The 19,363-nt window shown below is 43.8% G+C and overlaps 1 protein-coding gene across 2 annotated transcripts in view; it reads right to left on the reverse strand.

The window, feature by feature from the left end:
• LOC143767360 (uncharacterized) overlaps positions 1-19,363 on the reverse strand; it is a 272,655-nt gene that overhangs the window by 193,265 nt on the left and 60,027 nt on the right. For both annotated transcript variants that reach the window (XM_077255622.1, XM_077255621.1), the window contains exons 2-8: positions 9,094-9,228; positions 7,992-8,251; positions 6,121-6,270; positions 5,812-5,991; positions 5,605-5,728; positions 3,803-3,900; positions 3,517-3,607 (exon numbers count right to left, since the gene is read on the reverse strand). In XM_077255622.1, coding sequence (XP_077111737.1) covers positions 3,517-3,607; positions 3,803-3,900; positions 5,605-5,728; positions 5,812-5,991; positions 6,121-6,270; positions 7,992-8,243 — 895 coding nt within the window. In that variant the 5' untranslated portion in view covers positions 8,244-8,251; positions 9,094-9,228. The remainder of the gene's footprint in view (positions 1-3,516; positions 3,608-3,802; positions 3,901-5,604; positions 5,729-5,811; positions 5,992-6,120; positions 6,271-7,991; positions 8,252-9,093; positions 9,229-19,363) is intronic.

The raw sequence follows: 19,363 nt of genomic DNA on the forward strand, positions 1-19,363 counted from the left end.
AGCTCTTTCCACTTCCTGCCGCCTTCAACTCAAAAGTATTTCACGGATCCGTACATTCCTAAACCAAGAATCTGCAAAAACCCTAGTCCATGCCCTCATCATCTCCCGCCTCGACTACTGTAACCTCCTGCTCTGTGGCCTCCCCTCGAACACTCTTGCACCCCTCCAATCTATTCTAAACTCAGCTGCCCAACTAATCCACCTGTCCCCACGCTATTCCCCGGACTCTCCCCTCTGTCAATCCCTTCACTGGCTCCCCATTGCCCAGAGGCTCCAGTACAAAAGCCTAACCATGACATACAAAGCCATCCACAACCTGTCTCCTCCATACATCTGTGACCTCGTCTCCGGGTACTTTCCTGCACACAACCTCCGATCCTTACAAGATCTCCTTCTCTACTCCCCTCTTATCTCTTCTTCCCACAATCGCATACAAGATTTCTCTCGCGCATCACCCCTACTCTGGAACTCTCTACCACAACATATCAGACTCTCACCTACCATCGAAACCTTCAAAAAGAACCTGAAGACCTACCTCTTCCAGCAAGTCTACAACCTGCAGTAATCACCGATCGACCAAACCACTGTACGACCAGCTCTATCCTTACCTACTGTATCCTCACCCATCCCTTGTAGATTGTGAGCCCTCATGGGCAGGGTCCTCTCTCCTCCTGTACCAGTTGTGACTTGTATTGTTCAAGATTATTGTACCTGTTTTTATTATGTATACCCCTCCTCACATGTAAAGCGCCATGGAATAAATGGTGTCATAATAATAAATAATAATAAAAAAGTTATGGGAGCCTTCAGTAGGCCCGCAGGTGCCATAACAATCCATTGACTCTCCGTGATGGACTAACGGGGATGATGGTTGACAGCACATACACCAACATTAATCAAAACCATTTACATGCTACCAAAAACTGACAGTAGCTTCTAAATGGCTAAACAGCAGCGATCAGATTTAGCTCTGGTTTCCATTACAGGCATCCTCCGCATATTGATTTTGAAGAGTTAGAACTATTTTATTTATTGAACTGCAAAAAACTTTGATCCTGCATATATTAAAATCAAAAAGTACAGTGGGGAAATAAGAAAAATCTGTAAGTTTTATCATAGGTACACTTCAACTGTGAGTGACAGAATCTGAAAATAAAAACCAGAAAATCACATTGAACATATAATAATCCTGAAAGAAGAAATATAATCCTCTCATATATGAGAGCATATAGGAGCCTATTGAGTTCAACAGAGAGATACTGGGATCCAAAATTGTACAAGTATAAATATCAAAATTGTAATTAATAGATAATAATGCATACAGTGTAATATGTAAGGCAGCCACATTACAATAAATAATTAACAGACAACAGAAGCAGAGATTGTGTATAGTTATCCAGAAAAATGTCATTACTGTGTGTTGACATAGACAACATATGGAGTAGAAACGTCACAATAGATATAGAACAATGTCTCTAATAACCGGCTTAAATCTAAGCCTGCACCAGGTGTAGGTATTACTGATAGATTAAAGTGATATAAGTAGTAAACCTGTATATTACCTGTAGTCATAGTATATGTAAGTATTGGGGTAAGGAGCAACCTTGAGGGGTGCTTCACCGCCTAGGTACACGGCTTCATCAGGAGGTATTGATTCAATACACCGTAGTGACATTTTTCTAGATAATTATGCACAATACTACTAGAATGTGTGTTAGCTATTTATCATATGTATGACTGTTTACATATTGAGGACAATGTACGCCTTTACTATAGTGGGGTGAATTGTTTTGTCTGCTTTTGTTGTCTATCCATTATTTATTTTAATGTGACTGCCTTAGGTATACCACTGTATATATTAATTTATTATCTATTAACAAAATATGGATATTTATACTTGTACAATTTGGATCCCCCCAAAAATCACATTATATGATTTTTAAATAATTAATTTGCATTGTAATGCATGAAATAAGTATTGAATACAATAGAAAAACAGAACTTCATTTTTGGTACAGAAACCCTTGTTTGCAATTACGGAGGTCAGATGTTTCCTGTAGTTCTTGACCAAATTATCACACACTGCAGAAGAGATTTTGGCCCACTCTTCCATTTAGATCTTCTCTAGATCTTTCAGGTTTTTGTCTGTCACTGGGCAACATTGAATTTCAGCTCCCTCGCTCCAAAAATTTTCTATTGGGTTCAAGTCTTGAGACTGGCTAGGACCATCCATGACCTTAAAATGCTTCTTACAGAGCCACTGCATAGTTGCCCTGGATGTGTGTTTTGGGTTATTGTCATACTGTCAGACCCAGCCACGACCCATCTGCAATGCTGTAACTGAGGGAAGGAGGTTGTGGCCAAAATCTTGCAATACATGACTCCATCTATCCTCCCATCAATATGGTGCAGTCATACTTTCCCCTTTGCAGGAAAGCACCCCCATAGCCTGATGTTTCCCCCACCATGCTTCACAGTTGGGAAAGTGATCTTGGGGTTGTACTCATACTTCTTCTTCCTCCAAACATGGCGAGTGGAGTTAATACCAAAAAGTTCTATTTTGGTCTCACCTGACCATCTCTCCCATGCCTCCTCTGGATCATCCAGATGGTCATTGGTGAACTTCAAACAAGCCTGGACATGTGCTGGTGTGAGCAGGGGGACCTTGCGGTCATTGACCAGGTCTCCTTCCATGTAGTTCTGGGCTGATTCCTGACCTTTCTGAGGGACACTCTTGCCCCATGAGGTGAGATGTTGCATGCAGCCCCAGACCGAGGAAGATTGACAGGCAACTTGTGTTTCTTCCTTTGTCTTATAATTGTGCAAACAGTTGTTGCCTTCTCACCAAGTTGCATGCCTATTGTCCTGTAGCTCATCCCAGCTTTGTGCATGACTACAATTTTGTAACTGGTGTCGTTAGACATGTCTTTGTTGTTGGTCATAGTGAAGAGGTTGGAGTGTGATTGGTTGAGTGTGTAGACAAGTGTTTTTATACAGTTAATGAGTTCAAACAGATGCAACTAATACAATAAAAATTACAGACATCTCCATCCTTTGTAGTTGGGAAAACTTGCAAAATTGGCAGTGTATTGGCACTATAAAACAAAGAGAAGAAGTATGCCAAACAAGGGACCATCTATGTTTACAAGCCAAAAAGTACATTAAAAACACTTAAAAATAGGCCAATTACTATCTAAAATATAAACCAGAAAAGCTCACGATAGGGTTAAAGTCTGTCCTATCAGATGACATAATGAACAGGATATCAATGGTAAACACAGCGACCTTAATATGTGCACCTGGACACTAATATGCTGAATGCTGGATCTATGCAGATGTCTAAAAAGAACAATCAAAGCCATTTTATGGAGATTGAGCAAGAAATAAAAAACTATACATATAAAGAAATAACTGCAGGGACTAATACATGTAGATAAACATTACACATGACACACTGCCAGCACAGCCAAAATGGTCCTTGGAAACTATACTCTACATTTAGTATTTACTACTCACCTGTGCGGTTATCTGTAGGAATCTCCTCTTTCCACGACTCATCACCAGTCGCATACGTCTCTGTAGTATTAATATGGGTCAGATCTTTACCCTGAAACAAATATTGTAAAAGTCACAGATTGATGGAGAAGTCACATCTATGATCAGCTCTAATCCTGCCAACTCCACCATTCTCATTACACAATAAAACATGTAATACTGGTGGAGAAAACAAGACTGAACACAAGACCTTCACAGCCATCTACACATCATAGGGGAGATCTCATGACACCTTCTCTCCATCTACCTGATGATCCTGAGGAACAGTGGGATCTTCTTGTTTAAAGTCCTGTGGAAGAAGAGGATGGGAACATCTCTCTGGTGTTGTCCTCTTACTGGATAGATCTGGAGTAAACACATACAGGGACTGAATTCATTCTTTACATACAGATAATTATAGGCCTTGTGTACAGCACAGACCAAAAGTTTTGACACGCCTTCTCATTTAAAGATTTTTCTGTATTTTCATGACTATGAAAATTGTACATTCACACTGAAGGCATTAAAACTATGAATTAATACATGTGGAATTATATACTTAACAAAAAAGTATGAAACAACTGAAATTATGTCTTATATTCTAGGTTCTTCAAAGTAGCCACCTTTTGCTTTGATGACTGCTTTGCACACTCTTGGCATTCTCTTGAAGAGCTTCAAGAGGTAGTCACCGGGAATGGTCTTCCAACAATCTTGAAGGAGTTCCCAGAGATGCTTAGCACTTGTTGGCACTTTTGCCTTCACTCTGTGGTCCAGCTCACCCCAAACCATGTCGATTGGGTTCAGGTCTGGTGACTGTGGAGGCCAGGTCATCTGGCGTAGCACCCCATCACTCTCCTTCTTGGTCAAATAGCCCTTACACAGCCTGGAGGTGTGTTTGGGGTCATTGTCCTGTTGAAAAATAAATGATGGTTCAACTAAACGCAAACCGGATGGAATAGCATGCCGCTGCAAGATGCTGTGGTAGCCATGCTAGTTCAGTATGCCTTCAATTTTGAATAAATCCCCAACAGTGTCGCCAGCAAAGCACCCCCACACCATCTCCTCCATGCTTCACGGTGGAAACCAGGCATGTAGAGTTCATCCGTTCACCTTTTCTGCGTCGCACAAAGACACGGTGGTTGGAACCAATTATCTCAAATTTGGACTCATTAGACCAAAGCACAGATTTCCACTGGCCTAATGTCCATTCCTTATGTTCTTCAGCCCAAACAAGTCTCTTCTGCTTGTTGCCTGTCCTTAGCCGTGGTTTCCTAGCAGCTATTTTACCATGAAGGCCTAATGCAGAAAGTCTCCTCTTAACAGTTGTTGTAGAGATGTGTCTGCTAGAACTCTGTGTGGCATTGACCTGGTCTCTAATCTGAGCTGCTGTTAACCTGCGATTTCTGAGGCTGGTGACTCGGATAAACTTATTCTCAGGAGCAGAGGTGACTCTTGGTCTTCCTTTCCTGGGGCGGTCCTCATGTGAGCCAGTGTCTTTGTAGCGCTTGATGGTTTTTGCCACTGCACTTGGGGACACTTTCGAAGTTTTCCCAATTTTTCAGACTGACTGACCTTCATCTCTTAAAGTAATGATGGCCACTTGTTTTTCTTTACTTAGCTGCTTTTTTCTTGCCATAAAACAAATTCTATCAGTCTATTCAGTAGGACTATCAGCTGTGTATCCACCAAACTTCTGCACAACACAACTGATGGCCCCAACCCCATTTATAAGGCAAGAAATCCCACTTATTAAACCTGACAGGGCACACCTGTGAATTGAAAACCATTCCTGGTGACAACCTCTTGAAGCTCATCAAGAGAATGCCAAGAATGTGCACAGCAGTCATCAAAGCAAAAGGTGGCTACTTTGAAGAACCTAGAATATAAGACATAATTTCAGTTGTTTCACACTTTTTTGTTAAGTATATAATTCCACATGTGTTAATTCATAGTTTTAATGCCTTCAGTGTGAATGTACAATTTTCATAGTCATGAAAATACAGAAAAATGTTTAAATGAGAACGTGTGTCCAAACTTTTGGTCTGTACTGTATATAGTCCTGTCTATTACCTGGTGATGTGAGGGGCTGGGGAACCGCCATCATGACGTCCTTGTAAAGATCTTTGTGTCCTTCTAAATACTCCCACTCCTCCATGGAGAAATAGACGGCGACATCCTGACACCTTATAGGAACCTGACACATACAATGATACCGTCATCCCCCCGATCCCTTCACAGCATTACTGTATAATGTCCCAGCATTCCCAGCAGTGTCACCTCTCCAGTCAGCAGCTCAATTATCTTGTAGGTGAGTTTTAGGATCTTCTGGTCATTGATGTCCTCATGTATCAGGGGGTGAGGTGGAGGCCCCGTGATTGGGCTCTGGGTTCTTCCCCATCCCTCAGACACAGGGGCCTGACAGCGCTCACTAGAGGTCTTCTTCACTACTGTGTAATCCTGGATATGGAGAGACTCATTAATAAACCTCACTACAGACATTTCCAGAGTCCTCACCTCTCCTGTTCTGTCCATCTGTTATTCCCATAGATAAGAATGATGTAATGTGACGTCATCAGAATCTCTCACCTCTCCAGTAAGCCGGAAGAGGATCTCTAGGGTGAGGTGTAATATCCTCTCCGCCATCTTGTCCCTGTCCCTATCCATCCTTGTAGGGTCACTCAGGAGAATTCTCTTATATAGAAGATCTCCACTAAGAGGATCCGATATTGTAGGGACCTGAATGGGGAGAAGATGGTGATGTAACATCATAACGGTCCTGCGTAATAATACAATTACTGGAGATAATGGGAATTTTTGTATGGGCTGAAACATGACCTGAATATCTTATGGATGCAGTTGTCCTATTCAGGCAATCATTTGTTATGCTGGTCACTGCCAGGGGCATAACAATCGTGCCAGTGCGAGGAAGGGGGGCCCACCGATGACAACTCCGATTTCACCTGCATGTGCATCCTGGGAAACACATTCAGCTGAAATGTATTACAGCACAGAGACCAACCAAGTCTCTGAACTGCAATACATGCTGCCGGCCAATCAGAGGCTGCCAGCAGACATCGGTTTGCCCGTGTCATGCGGCGTTAACAGTCACATCATGCTGTCCGTTCCAGCAAGCCAAAATCAGCTGCCGGCATCTGTGCCAGCTTTAGAGGATGACACACACGTCGTGGGAGCAGAGGATTGCAAGAATAATATTTTGCTTCTTTTTAAGATGTGCTGGAGAAGAATCGAAATGACCCAGTAATATTATAGGAAAGAGCCCAGGATGGAGGACATTATTATAGGAAGGGATCCAGTATGGGGGACATTACTACAGGAAGAGCCCAGTATGGGGGACATTACTACAGGAAGAGGCCAGTATGGGGTACATTATTACATGAGAGGTTAACACGCATGTCTTTTTGGGATCTACCTACAAGGGCTCATACAGATGTATGCAGGCAAGAGCCCAGATCCAAATTCTGCACTGGGGCCCAAAAGATTCTAGTTACAACACTGGTCACTGCTGTGGCCACTGTTTGACTACAAGGTTGATATGCTTGTCTAGATTGAGCAGTAAGTACAGAGGGTGACCAGAAAAATGCCCACAGGAAAATTGCCCACAGGAAAATTTAACACATGAAAAATGCCCACAGAAAAATTGCCCACACGGAAAATTGCCCACACGGAATATTGCCCACACGGAATATTGCCCACATGGAAAATTGCCCACACGGAAAATTGCCCACACGGAAAATTGCCCACACGGAACATTGCCCACACAGAAAATTGCCAATTACAGCATCACAAAGTTTCAGATCTATGATATTTGAGGTGCAAGGTGTTCACATGATATGTGAAAAGTGCCCACAGACATGAATACCCACAGGAAAACAGTAGAGAGTTATAGGTGAGATGCTCTGCAGAACAGAGAATAGCATAGAGCTATAGGCTAAATGCTCTGCAGGACAGGGGGATAGCATGCAGGTATATGTGAGATGCTCTGCAGGGCAGAAGAATAATATAGAATTATAGCTGAGATGCTCTGCAGGGCAGAATAATATAGAATTATAGGTGAGATGCTTTGCAGGACAGAGAACAGCATAGATCTATAGGTTAAATGCTCTGCAGGACAGGGGGATAGTATTCAGGTATATGTGAGATGCTCTGCAGGGCAGAAGATAATATAGAATTATAGGTGAGATGCTCTGCAGGGCAGAGAACAGCATAGATCTATAGGTTAAATGCTCTGCAGGACAGGGGGATAGTATGCAGGTATATGTGAGATGCTCTGCAGGGCAGAAGAATAATATAGAATCAGTTTTTGGGTTAGGCAAATTACCATCTGTTCTATGATAGACCAGGCTTCTCGCAAGAGATGATTGTCTTGGCATATGGGCCGATACATCATTACTCAACACAGACAACACCTTTCCCATCACGTTGCGAGTAGCACTTACTGCTCTCATGTCTTCTCTCATTTTGCTTCTGGCAATGTTTGCTTCTGCTTTTTGAGGGCAGGAGTCATGACAATGTTCTGTTGGTTCTTGAACCACGTTGCCATCTTTTGTTTTGACAATTGAATGGCACTTTGAAGAGCGGTGCAGTCGGCATCTCCAAGTCACCACTGCGTTGATAGTACGAAATGCAAGATATTCAAACCCCAAGTAAATCATAACTTTGTTGTTTCTCTGGCTTTTTGAAAACTCCATTGTTAGAACTACAAGAAGAAAAAGAATACTTTAGATGAACTCAAAATACACTTTTATTGAATATATATTAACAAATATGGGGATAGATAAGACTATTGGTTGACCAATACAAAAAAACACAGATGTGTAACGACTGTGGTCGCAGGCATCAAGTCCACAACCAGGCAAGAGGGTACAGGTGCCTGCTTCTGCATCTTCACTGAAGATGCAGATCCAGATGACATGCATCATGTTGCAGAGACAAGTGGGGTCCCTGCACTGCGATACATGCTGCTGGCGCGTTGGCTGTGAGCTGACATCAGAGGTGCAGCCACAGGGAGCGGTGCATGAAATGGCGCACACTCCGATGTCAGCTGCCGGGCTGTACGGTGGCTACAAAAGACACTGGGCGACGTGGGAGCAGAGGAAAGGTGAGTAGAATGTTATTGTTTTTAATTATGCATTAGGGTCAGAACGGGGACACATACACTAGGATTGGGGACCATATAAACCAGGATAGGGACATATATACCAGAAAGGGGGCATAAATACCAGGATGGAGATCATGTGGACCATACATACTAGGATGGGGACCATATATACCAGCATTAGGACATATATACCAGGATGCAGACATATTCACCAGGATGATGGGCATATACCAGTATGGGGGACATTACTACATAATGAAGGGGGAGGGGGGCAATTCATACGTCTTTATAGAATTTAGAACACTACAGGGGCCCATACATCTGACCAACGTGTGTGGGGGGAAGGTCCAAATTTCGCACTGGGGCCCATCGGACTCCACTGCAAAAGCATATCATACATTCTCAGCAAGAACACAATGGTACAAGTGACAGAATCTCACCTTTCTGCTGTGCCTTCTGGGCTTCCAGGACCAACTATCTCTGCCAGCAGCAGTGATACTTTTGTGAGCACTGATAGCAGTGATGGCTCCTCTGGATCACACTTCTGCTGGTTCTGCATGTGCTGCTGTTTTGGGCTGGTGGGAGGAGTAAGGCAGAATCAGTGAGAGAGGAGAGCAGGCTAGATCTATCTATTGCTGATAATGACAGACTGCTGCAAACCACAGATCATCATTTTTGCAGTTTTGCACTAGGTCAACTGTAAATCACAAGTTGATCACATATTATGTGAACATCCTCACCTTGCACCTCAAATATCATAGATCTGAAACTTTGTGATGCTGTAATTGGCAATTTTCCATGTGGGTAATTTTCCATGTGGGCAAATTTCTGTGTGGGCAATTTTCCGTGTGGGCAATTTTCCGTGTGGGGAATTCTCCGTGTGGGCAATTTTCCGTGTGAGGAATTTTCTGTGTGGGCAATTTTCCTGTGGGCAATTTTCCGGGAACCGTTTGGTGCCAAACTTATAACACTTGTTTTTACTACTTAAAGTAAAAAATGCATTTTCTGAGATCCATAACTTTATTTCTCAGTTGATAGAATTGTAAAGGATGGATTTTTCAAGTTATGGTTTTTACCATTTTAGGGTCCATTGCACTTTTCTTAATTCTCTTTTTCTGGAGGTAAAGTGACCAAAAATCAGCAATTTTTTTCATTCTAATTATATTTGCTTCTTGTGTTCACCTTATGGGATAAATATCCCATTAAAATATTTATTACTTCACACACTTACAGACGCAAAATGCGAAAAGTATTTCTAACTTTTTACTGGTTTTTTTAAGTACTTTAAGCCAGTGATTTCTTGTACAAAATACTGTAATGCTGTAATTTTTCAGTGTACTGTAACCTTGCCAAACACCTATGAAATTCAGCCACAGTCTGAAAATTCACATTCCCGGAAAAAATCTTTTTGTTGTTGTTTATTCCCATCACCCAAAAGGACTTAAATATTCATCCACTGTGGGGACCGCATGTGTGGAGGGCACTCAGGAGTTGCGACCACTTCACACAATAGATATGGGCTGTGTCACACAGCCGGCATCTGTCTTTAACTGAAGCGGATGAAGCTAAACACCAAATAACTGCTGTTAACCATTTAAATGCTGCTGTCAAATTCTGACAGCGACATTTAATTGGAGTGGTCGCCAGCAATGCAATTGTGAGGATCAGATTGGTTATCATTGCAGCTGTGGGGTAAATGACCCATGTCTGCCATCCAGGGATTCAATGAAAACCTCAATTTTTGATCTAAGCTGCAATATTATGGTATTGGAGCATTATAAAGAACAGTTAAACAATCACAGGCTTATGTCCTCTAAAGGGACTAAAAAATAATCTATAACATTTAAAAAAATGTTAATAATAAAAAATAGAGATAAAAACTCAAATATCCCAATTTTCCTCCATAAAAATAAATCTGTCACCAGGTTTTTGCTACATCATCTGAGAGCAGCATGAATGCAGGAAATGAAGCCCTGAATCCAACAATGTATCATTTAGTTTACTGGGTGAAGCAGATGTGCCCCAACCGAGTGCAGAACTCACAAAGCTAACCCCCCTACACCACAGCTCTCTGTATATATTGTCTATTGACAGTGAGCTGGTTATCAAAGAATGGGGTGTGTCCAGATGCTAGCGTGAGCAGATGTGTGGTTGCAGAGTTCCTGCCAGGCACTTCACTAAACTGTCTTATAAAGGTATGTGTCCACGTTCAGGATTGTTTCAGGATTTGGTCAGGATTTTATGCAAGTAAAATCCTGATCAAATCTGCACCTGAGGTCACTGGCAGGTCACCTGCGCTGTCCTTGCGTTTTTTCTGCTATGTAAGGACATGCTGCGATCTTAAAAAACGCACCGCATGTGCGTTTTTGCGGGAAAGCCGCATGCGTTTTTTAATGCATAATGGAGACGGGATTTCATAAAATCCCCTCCACTATGCTGTAACATTTGGACAATGCGTTTTTGACGCTGCGGCTCAGCGCTGCGTCAAAAACACAGCGTTTCCTGAACGTGGACACATACCCTAATACCTACACCGACGTTTCTCCCTGCTTCTCTCATGGGCCCCAGGAGAGTGAGGACCCCTGTGTTGTCAGGAGATGTACCGGCTGGGTCGGCAACCACCCTGGATGTTTTCCTCCTGCGGGAGCAGAGCGGCATGTCGGTCCGGGTGCCATCATGCTCTGAGGGGGAGGTGGCCGGACAACATGTGGAGACTGCACATCCATGCGGACTGGGTAAGGGGGTATCAACAAAAAAGCGTGTGCACAGCTCTATATAATGGTGCCCAGGTAGGTTCCAAAACCTTAGTGATACGTATAATAAAACCTTGCCCATACCTGAGCATTCTAATCACTGCCTTCCTTTAAAGGGCATTAAGCATTACAGTTTGTTAAACAGAGCAAACACTTATCTCACCATCAATCACCATACGTAACTGATGAAGGTCATGTGTTTATGACCGAAACGTTTTGCTGTTACTGCATTGCTGTTACTGCACTTCCGCTTGGAATAAAATAACACCTTTATAAAAGTTGAGTGCCAGGTTTTATTATACGACTGGGTAAGGGGGACCTGCAACTTTTTATTATTATTTATTATTAAAGCGCCATTTATTCCATAGTGCTTTAAATGTGAGAACTGGTATACATAATAAAAACAAGAACAGTAATCTTAAACAATACAAGTCATGACTGGTACAGGAGGAGAGAGGACCCTGCCTGCGAGGACTCACAATCTACAAGGGATGGGTGAAGATACAGTAGGCGAGGGTAGAGCTGGTCGTGCAACAGTTTAGTCGATTGGTGGTTACTGCAGGTTGTAGACTTGTCGGAAGAGGTAGGTCTTCAAGTTCTTTTTGAAGGTTTCCATGGTTTTTCCAGCAGATCCTGAGATTGGAGGGGGTAAGGAGTTTGTTCACATGGGAGGCGTCCCATGGCAGCAGCAGGCTTGTATTGAGCAGGAGGCACAGATCTCCCCTTGACAGTGTGCCTCTCAAGATGGCGGATCGCCACAGGATGATGGAGGACATCTCCCCCCCCTCTCTTTGCAGAGTCATGCCTCAGAGCCCTTACTCTCTCTCAGAATTATAAAGACTCCCATTGATAGGAGCAGAAAGGATGGCGAAATGATGGAAGTGTTTCCCAGAAGTGCCCCCTAAGCTATCATCTAAAATCTCCCATGAAGGGTACTGGAGTGACTATACCGGGGAGACCTCTGAGGAGCAAGAGGGCCACCTGGGTGAACATCCTTTGCCACTGTGGGTTAAGTTTCTCTCATGATTCCTTTCATAAAGTGACTTTAAAGAATTAATCGCAGAGGTTAAAAACACATGTAGATCTGAGATAGCCTGTGTGCGACAAGACATGCAGCTTTTGTCTGGTCGAATTGATTCTTTGGAAGGGCAGCATGACTTTACCAGATCCCATTTGGCTGAATTACATCAGGTATCTACTTCACAACAGAAAACTATTAGAGAACTTCGGGTTCAACTGGAAGATCTGGACAATAGGGGCAGGAGATGTAACATTAGGGTGAGAGGAGTCTCAGAGTCTAATGACTAGGAAAACAATAAATCAATCCTACAGGATATGTTTGCTTCCATTCTGGGAGATTCAGCCTCAATGCCTATTAAGCTTGACCGAGCTCATCGGGCTGTAGCCTAAGGGGTCATCTTTCCAACGAGACATTATCTGTTGACTCCATGATTTTGAAATAAAGGAAAAGATAATGACAAAAAGCAAGCTCCCAGAGAGAGATACTGTATCTGGACACCGCAATTCAGTTATTTCTGGATTTGTCTCATATTACTCTGCAAAAAAGGTGGCTCCTCAGGCCCTTATTGACCATTCTGAAAGACCTTCGAATCCTTACAGATGGGGTTTCCCCTTTGCCCTAACGGCCCGGAGAGAAGATACCTCAGCAACATTGCGTTCCCTAGAGGATCTACCAGCCTTTTGTGATTCATTGGGGTTGCAGTTCCCTAAGATTGTTAACAGGGATACTCCTTTGACCGAGGGACCATCATCACCCCCGGTGTGGACCCAGAAAAGAAAGGAAAGAGGAAGTTCGGGCATCAGGGGTGGCAAGTGAGGAACACCCCTTAATAGACTTTGCTGATTCTTGACAGACTTAATCTAATTTGGTGTTTACTATTCTCTAAATTGCAGAAGTTCACATAAAGCAGTTGTCTATTTCTCTTTATAAGTATTAGCCGATGCAGGTACATCTTTATTATACTTCATAAGATAGAGGAAGCCATTTATATTGTAGGCAGAAATGTCCATAAAATATTGATGCTATATGCCTGGGGGAGCTCTTGTTTGACCTGCTGGAAGGGATATTTTTTCCTTGTTCCTAGAGGGGTTTTTTTTGCGTGGGTCAAACTCTGGGTTCCACCCCTCTGGTAATGTCTTCTGGGGCTATGTTATTTTCTTTTCTTTTTTTTGTTTTACAAGTGGGTTCAACTTGTTCCAAAGGAATAGCCTTAGGCCAGGTAATTATGGTTCTTTACTTTATTAAGTTTGCAATTTTTTTCTCTTTTTTCTTTTCGTGTCTTTGTCTTTCTCTGTCCTTGTGTTTCCTTCCTATTCATTTTCTCAGATACAGCTTCTTGAACAAGAGATAAATGACATCCTGAAGGGTATGGGTCATCACTGCATATCCCAAACGTCTTGAGAGAGGTGACACATGTGGGGACTTCTGAATATGTGAGCAATTCATACACACACCATGGCACGCATAATATCACTGAATGTTAGGGGTCTCAATTCCCCTAGGAAAAGGAGGCTCAGGAAATGAAGTCTCAGAAGGCTGATATAGTCTTCATACAGGAGACTCATTATGACAAATCTGGAACTTTCAGGTTTGCCTTTAATTCCATCCCTGTGTCTTACTCTGTTTTCAAGAATAATACGAGAGGGGGTGTAGCAATTTTAATATCTTCAGGCTGACCTTTGCAAGTGAACAAGACGCATATTGACCCAAGAGGTAGGTTTGTGGTTTTAGAAGCTTCTTTGAGAGGTAGACCAATCATTTTATGCAATTTACATAACTAAAATAGAGAACAAATTAGTTTTCTGTGGAAAGTATTTTCTTTACTCGAAAAAATTACACCAGCGGCTCTATTGGTTGAAGGAGATTTTAATGTCCCTTTTTCTGAGGTATTTGATAGACAATCGGTTGCTAACAAGCCCCCATCACAAAATTTAATTAGAATGGCGAGGGATTCCAGGAAATTAATTAGAGCTAACTCTTTGTTTGATCTGTGAAGGATAGACTACCCTAAGGATAGAACCCTCTCCTTTTACTCTCCTCCTCATCATACTCATACTAGAATTGATTCTTCTTTGCAAATAAACTAACTCTCAGGATGCTGAAGAAGGTTGAGATGGGCCAAATTACCTAGTCTCATCATGCTCCTGTTGTGCTGGACCTCAAATCCACTCAACTGTTCACTAGGGCCTTTCATTGGCGACTAAATGAGTTCTTAATTAAAGACCCAACTATCTGCAAGACCTTATTAGACCATCTCAACGATTTCTTTAATATTAATGAAGGTACGGTTTCCTCACCTTTAGTTTTGTGGGAAGCTCATAAAGCTCTCATGAGGGGTTATTGTATTAAAGAAGGCTCTAGATTGAAAAAAATGCTAAACTTGAATTCAATAAACTAACCTCACAACTAATTCAAGACAAACGCAAGTTAGCTGTTTCACCCTCGTTAAGGTTTCTAAACAACATTTTGGGAATCAGAAATAGGCTAAAAGCTCTCTATGCGTAAAGTTGAAAAATTACTTCTTCATACAAAACAAAAATATTACAAAAAAGGTAATAAGACCCACACAATTTTGGCTAGGCTACTGAAGGATAGGGTTTCGACCTCACATCCCCAAGCCCCTAGGGGGGTAGATGGTACGATTCATTACAATCCAATCAGATACTTGTGGTCTTTCCTGATGAAGAAGTCTTTTGTAGTTTGAAATGCGTAAAATAAACCACTATCCATTTGACAATCTGGGATACACGTCTCATCATTGATCAGCAAGCGCGGAAATCATCCACAAACCTCTTTCCTGGATATTGTTTGGTCATTTACTGAACAGTGGATCTGCTGCAGCTGATGTGCTTTATTAATTACATGCTTTATAGATATTAATAAAAAGTGAATGTAATTTTGATTTTATTGCCTTCCATACTCCTCGGATAAGACCTTATGTGTTAGGGCTAACGGAACGCACCGAGTATAGGAAGGAAACAACAAGGTGCGTTCGCAGACCGGGGTCCACCGTGCAGAGATATCTGCTGCAAAGTAATTGGCGGCACTATATGGCGGTATAAGGGAACTCTGTTAACTTCACAGAATCGCAAAGATATGAAAACGCTGTGCTTTGTTAACCTCACAGAGGATCACAGCTACCTAACTGAGCAAAGCAAAGAGTGGTCATGCAGACAGCATAGCACACAAACAACTCCTCACCGGAGGTGTCGGTATTCTAGGGGCTTATTTCAGCTGGGCCCTGAATCCAAGCATACAAAACTCATCACCGGGGGTGCCGGTATTCTAGAGGCTTATTTCAGCCAACCCTAACCACATGCAGACATGACCACCAAATAGCAGAGCTCAAAACATAGGTTGATACTAGCGCATGGCCGTGCGGCAATGCGAACCTTATATAGTTGCAGCAGACAAGGCTGCATTGAGCAGCGGAGCCCGAATGTGCTCCACAGGTTCCCAGGTTCTGTCCTCTGGGCCGTGACCCTTCCAGTCCACCAGATATTTCTTGCCATGTACCACCTTGCACCCCACGATAGAGTTCACCTCAAACTCATCCGTGGACGAACCAGATGTCCCGGCAGATGACTCGGAAAACCGGGACAAATAGACGGGCTTGAAGAGGGAAATGTGAAAGGTGTCGGTGATACCAAGGCGCGGAGGAATAGCCAAACGGTAGACCACAGGGTTTACCTGTTCCAGAACCTTGAAAGGACCTATGTAGTGAGGCGCAAACTTAGTGGACTCAACTCGCAGCCTGTTGTTACGGGTGGAGAGCCACACTAAGTCGCCAAGAGCAAAGGTCAGAGCGGGGCGCTGGTGTGCATCAGCAGAAACCCTCATTATCTCCTTGGAGGCCCGGATAGCATCCTGTGTATGGTACCAAATGTCACGTGCCTCCACCGCCCAGTCTGCCACCCTAGAATCGGTGGATGACACGAGCATGGGCACAGGGACACACAGATGCTGGTCGTAATTATGGAGAAATGGAGTCTGCCGGGTAGTCGGCTATGGCGTTGTTCAAGGACAATTCCGCCAAAGGTAGCAAAGATGCCCAGTCATCCTGCCTGGCGGAGACAAAATGTCGCAAGTATGTGACCAGAGTCTGGTTGGCCCTCTACCATTCGTCTCGGAATGATAAGCAGAAGAGAGATTCAGCTCAATGCTGAGTAAACGACAGCTCTCTCCAGAACCAAGATGCAAACCGAGGACCCCGGTCACTGACAATTTTGTCAGGCATGCCATGTAGACGGAAAACATGTTTGACGAACAACGCCGCTAAAGCCCGTGCATAAGGTAACCGTGGAAGCGGAACCAAGTGCACCATCTTAGAAAAATGGTCGGTGACTACCCAGATAACTGTACAGCTATGAGACTTGGGTAAGCCTACCACGAAGTCCATCCCGACCATCTCCCAGGGCCTGTCTGCCACCGGCAGGGGGTAAAGTAGCCCAGCAGGCCGTTGCCGAGGAGGCCGATTTTTGGCGCAGGAGACACACATTCCCGAATATAGTCCCCGACGTCACGGGACATATTCGGCCACCAGTACGTCCTCGCCAAGAGCTCAGATGTCCTCTTGGTCCCATAATGCCCCCTCACCCTGGATGAGTGAGCCCAAGAAAGAACCTCCGGTCGCAATTTAGATGGAATTAAAGTCTTGCCTGGGGGCACAGACTCTAGCGAAACCGGAGCCACAGTTCTCAGGCTCTCTGAAGGGACAATAAGCCGAGGCTCCTCCTCCTCCTCTGATAACACTACAAAGTGAGAGAGAGCGTCGGCACGATTGTTCTTCTCCCCAGAAAGAAAATTAAGGGTGAAATGGAACTGGGAGAAGAACAGGGACCATCTAGCCTGGCAAGAATTTAGCCGCTGGGCTGTCTGTAAATACACCAAGTTCTTGTGGTCTGTGAACACTTGGAAGGGAAAACGAGCTCCCTCCAGAAGGTGTATCCACTCCGAGAAAGCCAACTTCATGGCTAGCAACTCCCTGTCCCCAGTGGAATAATTCCTCTCCGCTAGTGAAAAAGTCTTGGAGAAGAAGAAGCAAGGATGCTTCCGACCCTGAGCATCCTTTTGGAAGAGAACTGCTCCAGCACCAACGGATGAGGCATCCACCTCCATAATAAATGGCTTATCTACATCGGGGTGATGTAGGATGGGAGCGCTAGCGAAGTGTGAGAAAGGCCTTGGAGACCTCCTCCGATCACAACTTGGGATTTGCTCCCTTCTTGGTGAGGGCAACCAAGGGAGCTACCAAAGTTGAAAAGTCGGGAATAAACTGGTGATAGTAATTAATGAACCCCAGCCTGTAGCTTGGCAGGATCCATAGCCAATCCCTGGGCAGAGATGATATAGCCAAGGAAAGGTAAGGACTCCTGCTCAAACACACACTTCTCCAACTTGGCATAGAGGGAGTTAGCCCATAGGAGGTTGAAGACCTTGCAAACATCTCTCTAGTGGGAGTCAATATCTGGAGAGTAGATAAGAATATCATCCAGATAAACTACGACTGAGGTGGAGAGCATATCCCGGAAGATGTCATTTACAAAGTCTTGGAAAACGGCTGGGGCATTACAGAGACCGAAGGGCATCACCAGATATTCATAGTGACCATCCCTGATGTTAAAAGCCGTCTTCCATTCGTCCCCCTCACGGATGCGAATCAGGTTGTAAGCACCCCGCAGATCTAATTTAGTAAATACCCTAGCTTCTCGTAGCCTATCAAAAAGCTCAGATATCAGGGGTAGTGGGTACTTATTCTTAACGGTGATGGCATTAAGACCCCTGTAGTCTATGCATGGACGCAGTTCTCTACTCTTCTTCTGTACGAAGAAGAACCCAGCCCCTGCAGGTGACACTGACTTCCTAATGAATCCTCTTTCCAGATTCTCTCGGATATACTGGGACATTGCCTCCGTCTCCGGAAGAGATAACGAATAGACTCGACCCCGGGGAGGCTCTGCACCAGGCAAGAGGTCAATAGGACAGTCATAGGGGCGGTGAGGCGGAAGGGTCTCCGCAGCCCTTTTGGAGAACATGTCTGCGTAGGACCAATAGTGCTTGGGAAGAGGGGAAAGATCTGCGGGTACCTCGGTTGTAGCAACCTGAACGCACTCCCTCTGACATCTACCCTCACAGGATTTACTCCATCCCAGAAATCTCCCTGAGGACCACTCTATAGGAGGAGAATAATAGGAGCGTAACCATGGTATCCCCAACAGGACCTCATCAATTCCCTTGGGAATGACAAGTAGGGAAATAATCTCCTGATGAGATGGAGACATGGAGAGAGTGAATGGAATGGTTTGGTGTGTAATCTGTGAGGGTAGTGTCGACCCATTTACCACTCGAACGGTCACAGGTTTGGTGAGCATCACCAGTGGTATTGCCGGTCACTGGGCGAAAGCAGATGACATAAAGTTGCCTAACGCCCCGGAGTCCACGCAAAGTTCTACCATAAGAGTGGATGGGCCTATGGTAATTGTCACCTTGAAGGACAATTTAGAAGAATTCTAGGGCCTTATTTCAGCCGGGCCCTGAATCCAAGCATACAAAACTCCTCACCGGAGGTGCCGGTATTCTAGGGGTTTATTTCAGCCAACCCTAACCACATGCAGACATGACCACCAACTAGCAAAGCTCAAAACAGGTTGATACTAGTGCATGGCCGTGCGGCCATGCGAACCTTATATAGCTGCAGCAGACAAGGACTGCTGTGTGTATGGAGACTGTAATATGGCGTGCGGTTGCCCTTGCAAACTGTACAAGTCTGGCCTGTTTAGGGACTGCAAATCTAAAGCCATATAATATGTATTGCTATGAACTGGTGTGAACTGAACACTGATAATATACACTGAAGTTATATGCATTTGTGTGAATTGGACTTTAATGCTGTGAGGAATCATATTAAAGAGACTTTAGTGTTGAAACTTTGTGGGT

This window comes from Ranitomeya variabilis, chromosome 4 (assembly GCF_051348905.1).
Source record: "Ranitomeya variabilis isolate aRanVar5 chromosome 4, aRanVar5.hap1, whole genome shotgun sequence".
Taxonomy (NCBI): domain Eukaryota; kingdom Metazoa; phylum Chordata; class Amphibia; order Anura; family Dendrobatidae; genus Ranitomeya; species Ranitomeya variabilis.